Raw genomic sequence first — 10,000 nt, 5'->3', positions numbered from 1 at the left:
TTATGGGAGGGTAGGAACAATAGTCACATAGGATGGGCAGGCACAAATGGGTCACAGCTGGCACTGGAAGGAATGCCCACATCAGGGAGGTCAGAGATCTGATGGCATCTTTTGTGGAAGGTGCAAATTTTAGACAAACCATTGGTAGATCTTGTGGTCATCAGTGGGGTGAAGGGAGGGCTATATCCTCCATTTTCACTCACAAGTGTAGAGATGTCAGTGTTTGTGGATGGACACAAGGAGGCTAAAGAGAGGAGAGCCAGTCAAGAGAACTTTATGGGCAAACTGAGAATGTTTTTTTTTTTTGAAAACAGAAACACAATGAAATACATGGACCTTTGGCACTAGGGTAATTAACTATGGCTGGGACTGGACATTAATCCCTAACCATAGGATAGGCTAGAATTCAAGACCTATCAATTATGGCCTCTGACCTCTTTCCTCACTTACTTGGTGAGGCTGGAGCTGAGACTAAATCACTCTTCTCTATGCCAGTAGTAACCTATTTCTGCTCTTACCTCAACAATAATCCTCTAATGCTATTAATACCCAATAATGCCTCTTACAAAGCCCCAGTTACCACATCCTAGTTCCAGCTTGGAGGGCAGATACATAAGTGGGACCCTGGAGGTAGGATAGTGGGATGGAGATAGCTCAATTTAGCCCATGTGATGACCCTGAGAAGAAGGCAGAGGTATGTCCAGCACAAAGGACAGCTCCAGTTCCCAGCATATCTCCTTGTATATAACAGGCATGTGATAGGCAATCAATAATTTGGCCGATTGATTCCCTACTGGGTAAAACGTAAGTGAATTTTACAAGATGTCTAATAAGGTTGTTGGGGATAAATAAGATAATTTACACAAAGCATTTTGTAGTACTTAGAGCAGTATGGAAGTGTATAGTTGTCCTTATCCATCCCCTTCCCCTGATCTTGGAGACAGAAGAATCTGTGACCATATCACATGCAGCTGACAGAAAAAGGTACAGCTACTGTGGGAAGATGCTGTGTCACCTGTCACCACCAGTTCCTTGGGACAGTGCCTTCAGCAGACTGTACATGTGCCTCTGAACTGCCCCTCCCCCACTGGACAAGTAGGGGCAATCTCTACTAAAGGGCAGGATCTCTAAACACTTAAGCAAACACTTATCAAGGGAAAGAATATTGTTTCTCTAAGGGGTACAACTAATTGATCAAAGTTCTTACTGAGGCTTGGAGAGATGAGTGATTGATCTAACAACTAGTAAGCATCAGAAGGGGCCCTCGAACCCACAGTTTCTGATGCCCTGTCCACCACCTAGTCCACTAGTCCAAAATCCCAGTGGTTTTTCCACTGCCTTGGTGCCTTTGAAATAGACATGGCAGTAAAAAGGAATTTATGGATAGAATTAATCTAGGCTTTTAGAAGATTTTGAAAATGATTGCCTATGAAAGACTATTTAAAAAATTGGGTGACCATGGTATTCAGGGCAATATAGATAGAAATCACCTTAGAAATTGCAAACTTGGGTTAGGATTAAATGGAAAAATTTCTATGTACACAATTCAAAGAGTAAGGAAAAGGTGCTGGGACTGGTTTTATTTAGCATTTTAATAAATTATTTGAAGGAAGAGGTGCATGGTGAAATCTCAGTTTTCAGATAATATGGATTTTCTGGTAATGCGATGTGAGGGCTGTCTGAATAAATTTTCAAGGCTTTTTGAGTGGGAAGATGAATTTCACTGTGGGGAAGTGTGAGACAAAGTGTTAGAGGAAAAAAAAAACACATCCAAAACATTCTTATAGGATGGTCATTAGAGACCCACTCACTCCCTGATTTGGCTCTGTCTCTGGGTCGGCTTGGGTTATTCTCCCTCCTTCCTTTTCTCATGCTTCTTTGTCCAGCATTCTTTTTTCCTCCAGGTAGAAACTCTAGCCTATGCCATATAGATGTGCCATCTCTGCCAGGGCTCTTTCACCACTTCCCCTACAATACCAGAATCAAGCTGGAGGCTGTCACTTGTATGCTCCACACATGCAGACTTACTGGCTAAGTGCTCTGACTGGAGGGCACCAGGTAATGACCCTGAGCCTTACAGTCCTCATGCTCACTCTAGGGACAAACTCAGCCTTGGAGAGATTGGGCCTAAGACTCACCCATGAAGAATCCATCCCTGACCACCACCACTGACCGCTTGCACTGACTCCTTTCCTCTCAGTTTCCACAGTCACATCCCTCACTAGTCATAACTTCTCTGAACACCCTCTCTTATGACTTAGATGCTATTTCCTTTTTCCACTCATAGACAAGTCACTTATCTTTCCACTTTGCTAAATCTTGACACAGTTGCCACAAATCTGGTGGATGGTTTCTTAGCCATATCTCTTAATGCCAATTACCGGAGCCAGGAGAATGTCTGGACAGCTCCTTTATAACCCGGGGCAACCATACAAGTTCAGGCAGGGGCAGATCCTTTTGGACTAGGGTTTGCAGTTCTGTTTTGCTCAGTCTGTCAATGGTGGGTTATGCATCAGCAGCCCTAACCCAGAATTAGAACCTAGCATTTCCTGGCACATGCTTCCTCCTGTCTCTCCCATAGGTGCTTTGCTGCTTTCATTAGGTTGGTTTTTCCTCCAGGTGACATGGGTTTTAGGAAAGGGCTTGGATAATAGGACTGAGAGTTGGAAGAGTCACTGGTGGTCATCTTGTCCAATGGCCTCAATTTTAGAGAGGAAGAAACTGGGACCTGAGATGACATGTGATGTGCGTGAGTTCGGGAGGTCTCCATGATTCCAATCTGGATCTTCCTAAATATATCCAGCAATTTCCCCACTTCAATCTGGAGACTAATTATCTATTTAATTAATTGGGTCAGTCAGCCAACCTCTCAGAAGTTCAGTTCTCCCATCTGTCAAATAAAGGATTGAACCAGATGATCTCCAAGGCCCTTTTCCAGCTCAAAGAACCATCCCTCATAGCCAGAATAAAAAGAGAGGAAAGCAAAGTTCAGATAAAGTAATAAAATCCCAAACTCATTTAAGAACGTTATTATTCCATTCTGTGCTCCCTGTTCCTAATCCCTCACTTCTGTAAAGATGCAGCTGGGAGGTCCTTTCTCCCACCTCTTGTTTGGGGCTGCTATCACATCATAGCACTCATTTGGAATTGTTCCTGTGGTGGCCGTTCTTTCCATTTCCATTGCTGGAGTCACAGAGCAGGTCATTTCCCTGCCTCTCTTTGCACCACTTTGCATTAGCCCATAAGGATAAATTATTGTTTTAACTTGTCAGACTTTACATTTCGGCTTAGTAGACTTTATATCTTCTTGGAATGGCCCCTGCTGGAGCCAATCATAACCAGCTCTCTCCAGAAAGGGGCACAATTGTTACTATGGCTTCCACTGAATGTGTAGCTTCAGAGTGTCTATCCAGCCATCCATACTCTGAGCAGCAATGACCTCCCTGCCTGTCTTCTCTCCTTTCAAATGGAATTGCTGGGCTCTGGAAGGCACCAGTGAGACCTTAGGGCAGATCTGACCCTCCCACCTTCAGATAGGGCCCATGGAACAATCTTGTTCAGTTCTGCAGTTCTCAAAGCTCCCCAGGGAAGGGGACCTCATGACTTTCCCTTGTCTTCACTGTCAATATTTAACAACCCAAGAATTTCCCCTGAAGTTCTTCCTTGGAGCCAACTGGTAACACCCCCTCCTACCACTCAGCCCATCCTGAACTCCAAAGGTCTCTTATCAAAGAACAGTGACAGAGAGATAACAGAAAACAGAGAGGAGAGGAATGAGCCAGATGTCCAGGATGGATGGAAATGCTAGGTGGGGAGCGTTCAGCTGCAGCCCCACCTGACTTGCAGGAGCCCTCCTGCTTTCCAGCTATTGGGAGGCACTAAGGTAGAAGGAACAGATTGTCCACCTTCTCAGCAGCAGGTCCTGGTCCTGACACCTCAGACTATGCAGCCATGAGCAGAAGGTCGCGCAATTTCTCTGAGGTTCAAGCCTCTTAGCCTCTGCCTGCCTCAGTTTCCTCCACTGTAAAATGGTGCTATCACAGGGTTGTTGTGACAACAAATGGGACGATATTTATAAGGCACTGAGCTCAGTGCTCAGAATACAGCAGGAACTCAATAAATGCTTGCTTCTTTCTGTCCTAATAAGAAACAAAGGAGATGGCATAAATGTGCTGAAATCAGACTTTCTCTCAATGGGCTTGACCTTAGGACAAACAGAGAGACACCGTCCTGGATGAGGCTTCCCCATTTCTCAGGTCGGGGGCATTTGAGGCAGGAAACAGTCACTGTCGCTGCTCTGCCAGCCTCAGGCTTTCAGCAGAACAGAACGGCCAGGAAGGTGCCCATGCCAGGACTGGCACAGTTTGAGCTGCCCCCCAGCTAAATCCCTCGATCCAGCTTTGCGGGTGACATTTTATTATAGTCAATTAGACAGTAACAAAAACGGGGCTTTGAATTGCATCTGCTATGGAAATGGGGGTGGGGCTTAGCTTCCTGAGGCCTCGTGCTGCTCGGAACTAGACCAAGCTTCTAATCCCACTGAACAAAGGGGGCGAAGGATGCAGCCAGGCTTGCCTCTGGCCATTAACGTCAGAAAGGAAATGTGCTTGTTTCTGTTTTATACAAGGCCAGTTTAGCTCTGAAGTGGACTTTTCAGTGACCTGTAAGTGACCATGTTTCCAAAGTGGTCTTTACTAGGTCCTCAATGAATAGCCTCAGGGCCCTCAGGAGCTAAGAGAGACAAGAACGTTCTCTCAAGAAGGCCTGGACACTCCATCTTCATAATGGTGGGCCCCTGGACACTGAGGGCAGACTGTGCTGCCATGAGAATGGGCTGAGGCCTCAGAAGTGAGTTTGCCTTCCAACATACTCTATGTAAATTAACAAAGACTTCCCAAGCATCTGTTGTGGGTCCAGCACTGGGATGGAGGAGAGAAGGCCTGATGGAGCCAAGGGTTACGGAAAGGGCAGGCCATGAGAATTAGAAACCTGTGTGTTGGCCCCAAATTCTCCCTATGATTTTGGGGGAAAGCACTTAACTTAAACCTCAGTTTCCTCTTCTGTAAAATGGGGATAACATAATATCTTGTGCCATACCTAACTCACGAGGTGGTGACACCCAAATGAATTAGTCTCCATAAAAAGACCTGGGAAACTGTAGAGATATTATGATTATCATCGTGATTAGAAGACACTACCCTCCCCTTCAAAGAGTGTTGTCTAAATACAGAAACAAGTAGGGAAGAGTCCCACGGGTGGATGGCGGCCATGAACATCCATTCCACAGCCATTCAGATCAAGGAGAGGTCGTGATGGGTTAGAGGAGCCAGGGGATGATTCTGGGAGGAGGCAGGGCCTGAGCGGTCCATGAAAGAGTATCATGACATTCTAGATTCAGAGATGGGAGACCTTAGAGGCAACAGAGTAAACACCTTGATTGGATAAATGAGGAAACTGAGGCCCAGAGACAGAAAAGATCCCACTGGCAAATGCCTAAGGTAGTTCTGGACCCAGTGTTTCCAACTCCCAATCCAGCATTGCCTGAGTGTGGGGAAGGATGCTTAGCAGGTCTGCACAGGCCCAGCCCAGAGCAGGGGCTTCCTAAGGCTTGCTGGCTGACAGATTGGCCAGTAGGGAATGAGGGTGAGATTTTTCCAGAAGAAGAAAGGTGCCAGAGTCCACAGCTGGGGTGGGGGTGGGGGGCTGACACAGGTAATAAGCGAATGCTTTCCCCTCCGCTCTTCTCCCTCTTCTCCCCTCCCTTCTTCCTCTCCTCTCCTTTCCCTTTCTCCTTCCCTGCTGCAAAGAATACTCAACAGGGGCTTAGGAAATCATCTGAACACACAAGGACACTTCAAGTGTCCCGACTGACATGTTGGCTATGCTTGAAGTCACCGCAGGCAAGTCTCAATGGTCCGGGAGTTAACTAATGACCCGATCTCTGGTTTAATCATTTCCTACTTTTTCCTTTTCTACTCATTTTATCTACTGTGGTCTGAGTCATCAACATTTGTCCTTAAAAAGCTGAGGGACTAAGAAAAGGGGGTCAATCCACCCCTTCTTCTCTGACAAAGAAAGGAGACACTGAAACCCCAGGGTCTTTCTCACAATAAGAATCTGTTATTCCTGCCAAACTTAACATAACAGCTGGGGTTCCAAAGCTCTGGACGCTGGCTTATTTCATAGAAATAATATTCCACACAATGTGCAGTATGCCTTAGGAGTTCATTAAGTCAGGAAGTCAGGTTTGAGGCCTGCCTCTTGCACATCCTGATGATGACCAGGAGCAGCCATGTAATTTCTGAGTCTCAGTTTACTCATTTGTAAATGAGGATGATACTATCTACAACACCGATCACTGTCAGGATCAAATGAGATGGGGCCCCCAAAGTACTTTGTAAGCACCGTAGTTGTGCTACTGAAATGTCAGTTATTGTAGTCTGGGGAAAATGTCCACCCACGTCAAGAATGGACACCGTCCAGAAAAGCTGCTCGACCCACATGCTTTCAATTTTGAATTAAAACAATAAATCACCCATCACCCTTCGTTGGGAGCCAGGCTCTGGCAGGCTCATCAGAGTGTCCTCCTGAGGGGCCTCTTGCTTAAAAAGAAAAGGGCCCATCTTCTTGCTGCTGGGGAAGGAGGCAGCCTGAGATCTTTGCCCCACGTGGTGTGAAGGACCCATTGCCCCTCCTGATGATAAAGGCACAGGAATGAACTAGAACCTTGAACATTCTCCTCCCATGGCACTATTTGCCTGCACTTCCACCCCGCCATCTCTACCTGGGAAAAGACCCACAGGTTGTCTGTCTTTCCCAGAGATCGTCCCATCTGGTCCTCAGAGGAGGGAAAGCTCTCCCTGCTCCCCAAGCAGAGGGCGCCAGAGGCCCACATGCCACAGTGACTTGTCTGAAGCCCACAGTGTGTCAGGCCACAGCTGGGCCTGAGTGGTGGGTCTCCTGGCTGCTGCTGGACTTTCTGACCCTGGCCCCCAATTGGCAGTGCCGTACCTGAGAGAGAGAAGCTGATGAGCCTCCGGCTTCCTTGGCCCTGGGAGGCCTCCTCATGGGCAATGCTTTTAAAAATCTGTAGGAAGAAGGCAAATGGGAAGAAAGGTGAGATCAGCGCTGACTGCCTTGAATGACCTTCCTCCAAGCTGAAGCACACACAGCTGGGGATGAGGATTTACCAGAGACTGTGCTATTGAATCTCTCCTTGGGGGCACCGTTCTGGGATTGGGGGATCTTAGAGGAATGTGCCTGTGCTAGCAGAACTGTAAACAGGGCCCTGCTCCAAGTCCTGACAGCCCCTCAGGCTTCTGGAGGCCCAGGGCTGTTTGCTGGAGCGCTGTCCCCTGGGGGTGGGTGCTGAGCACTGTGAGACCACAGGACAGCGCCCTAGACAGAACCTAGGAGCAAGCAGTGGGAGGGCAGGAGCTCGCCCCTGACCACCAGCAGGCAGCTTTGGGGCTTGACTCTGTTCATCGATTGTTGGTGGTTGCTAAGTGTTTAAGAAGTCCTGCCAGTCTGCGCAACTGCTGGAGCACTGAGAGTGTTGTGGGAGTCCTCTAAATTGGGTGCCTAGGAAAATCAGTGCCCTGAGGCAAAGCCCCAGCTGCACTACCTTAGGTCAAACTCTATCTGGGGACCAGGGAAAGACCCGAACTGCTTTGTTCAGCATCTCTAAAGGGTTAACTCCTCGATTCTACTAAGTCCTAATGTATATCTAAAAAGGGAATTATATATATATTTATAGCATATACTCTGCTACATACCTATGTGTATACACATAAAAGAGTGTGTGTGCGTGCATGCATGTGTATGCGTGCATGTGTGTGTGCATGTGCGTGTGTGTGTGCATGTGTGTGTGCATGTGCGTGTGTGTGTGCGTGTGTGTGCACGCACAGCAGCTGAGGGAATCTCTATACCAAGAGGTCCAACTCTACCCTAGGGAAATCATCATAGGCAGCTTGCCCAATGGCTAGAGAGCTGAACTTGGAGTTGGGAAGCCTGAGCTCGAACCAACATCGGACACTTAGTAACCATCCAGCCCTGGGCTGGCCACTTAATTTTTCTGGGTCTCAGTTTCTTCATCTGTGAACTGGCACACTAACAGCACCTCTCTAACCAGGCTGTTGGCAGGATCAAGCAAGATAATAATACGGTAAAACATTTGGCAAACCTTAAAGTGTCACGGAGCCGGTAGCTTTGATAGTTATTGCACACACAGGTGGGTGTGCGTTTACATGGACACAAGGTGCCCCCCAAACCATCGAGCTGCTCCCCCTCCTCACCCCCCCACCCTTGGAGGAAGGGCAATGCAGTAGGTCAGGGAAGACTGGGTTCAAATCATGTGTTTGACTGGTGGTCTGTCACCTTAAGTGAGTCTCTAGGGTTGAAATTGCAAAGAAAAGAGGGAGTTTCCTCAACTGCTGCTGATGTCACAAGTGCTTATGTATAGACCTAGACATTTGCATACATGCACACACACACGCACGAGCCTTATCGTTATTCATGAAATGCTTTGGTTTCCACTAAGCTGCTCACTTTCCATTTCTTCGCCTCTCTCGGATGGACAGGGTGAATTGAGGCAATGGGATTGTGGGTAGGAGGGAAGCAGTTGAGCAGCTCTCCCTCCCTCCCCCTTCCCCCACCCCTATCTGGAGGCAGCTGTGACAGCAGCTGGTGGGGAGGGGACTTGATATCCTCAGGGCAAACAGGTGGGGAGAAATGATGACTGAGGCACCCCAGGTGGTGAGGGGGGTCTCTTCACAGAGCTGCTGATCCCTTCCTGTTACTGAGCCCAGGCAGAGGGAAGGGATTCCACCCCTGGTTTCTGATCTCCACAGGCTGGGCTGTCCCAAGCCCCCTCCAAGGTTCCTTTCCTTGAAATGGCCACCACAATATAACCTTGTATTGATTAATTTGTGTATGTGTATTCTGCTTTGAATAGACTGTCAGCCCTGGGAGGGCAAGGACCTCAGCAATTCCATCTAGGGATCCCCTGCACCAGCAAAGTGTGGGGCACAATAATCAGCTTAGTAAACGTTGGTGAATGGGAGGCCAGGACTCTGGGGATGTCCCCATCTCCTTACATAACCAGTCCCACCTCTGCCCTCCCTTTACTTTCTGAATCTTCCCTTGGCTATTCCTGAGTCTGGGGCAGGGGAGAAGGAGCAGATGCCCAAGGGACTTTGGAGAGCCTTGGTCTAAAGCTGTAGGCTTTGTCAGTATGTGGGGCTGGGACTCAGACTAGAAAGGTGAAATGGGAAGGGTGGGGACCCCAGGTCCAACCCTGTGATGGGGTGCCAGCTCACCTCCCAGGTTTTGGGGGCTGGGCTAAGTTTCATGGTTTCAGAGGCAAGTGTCCAGGACTCACTGAGGCCACTTCACAAGAGAAATCAACAATGGAAAGCACATTGGGCTTCATCTAACTGACATCAGGCTAAAATGGAAGTAATCAGTAATTTTCTTTCATCTAGTTTTCTAAATATGACAGAACAGAGAAAATCAGGAAAAAGAAACTCAACCCTGAGAATGAAAATAAACCAACCCTAAACATCAATGGTTCTGGAGAAGATATATGGAAGTTTACCTCCCTCCCTTCCACAGAGAGTGGGGGGTTACTGGGGCTGACTGTGGCGTGCACTGTTGGGGGAGGGGTCACTACTCTGCTTTCTCACTTCCCAGGTAGGATTCCAATAGCATGGGGGAGGGAGTGGGAGGTCTTTACAGACGTAAGTCAGCAATAAAGCTTTTTAAAACATATAGATCGTATACACAATTGTCTTATACAGCCCATGTTACACACAATGCATATTGTGTATTACTCACACATACATTATGTCTACACATTGATACACATGTAGCTTCTTTCTTAGCTCAGCTCTCGCCTCCTCCGAGAGGCAGCACCTGAGCACTCACCTCCCTGTTTCCTCACTGCACCCCATGCCGAATGCGGGCTCTTTGGACACAGGGACCATTTTCATGTTTGTCTCTG

General features: G+C 47.8%; 1 protein-coding gene across 1 annotated transcript in view; it reads right to left on the bottom strand.

The window, feature by feature from the left end:
* HECW1 (HECT, C2 and WW domain containing E3 ubiquitin protein ligase 1) overlaps positions 1 to 10,000 on the bottom strand; it is a 317,313-nt gene that overhangs the window by 95,486 nt on the left and 211,827 nt on the right. The window contains exon 7 of the mRNA XM_069084583.1: positions 7,012 to 7,087. Coding sequence (XP_068940684.1) covers positions 7,012 to 7,087 — 76 coding nt within the window. The remainder of the gene's footprint in view (positions 1 to 7,011; positions 7,088 to 10,000) is intronic.

The sequence above is a fragment of the Petaurus breviceps genome, unplaced genomic scaffold (assembly GCF_028583685.1).
Source record: "Petaurus breviceps papuanus isolate PSGF00001 unplaced genomic scaffold, PetGlider_PUasm1.0 174, whole genome shotgun sequence".
NCBI classification, from domain to species: Eukaryota; Metazoa; Chordata; class Mammalia; order Diprotodontia; family Petauridae; genus Petaurus; species Petaurus breviceps.
This window is presented reverse-complemented; position numbering and strand designations above follow the sequence as displayed.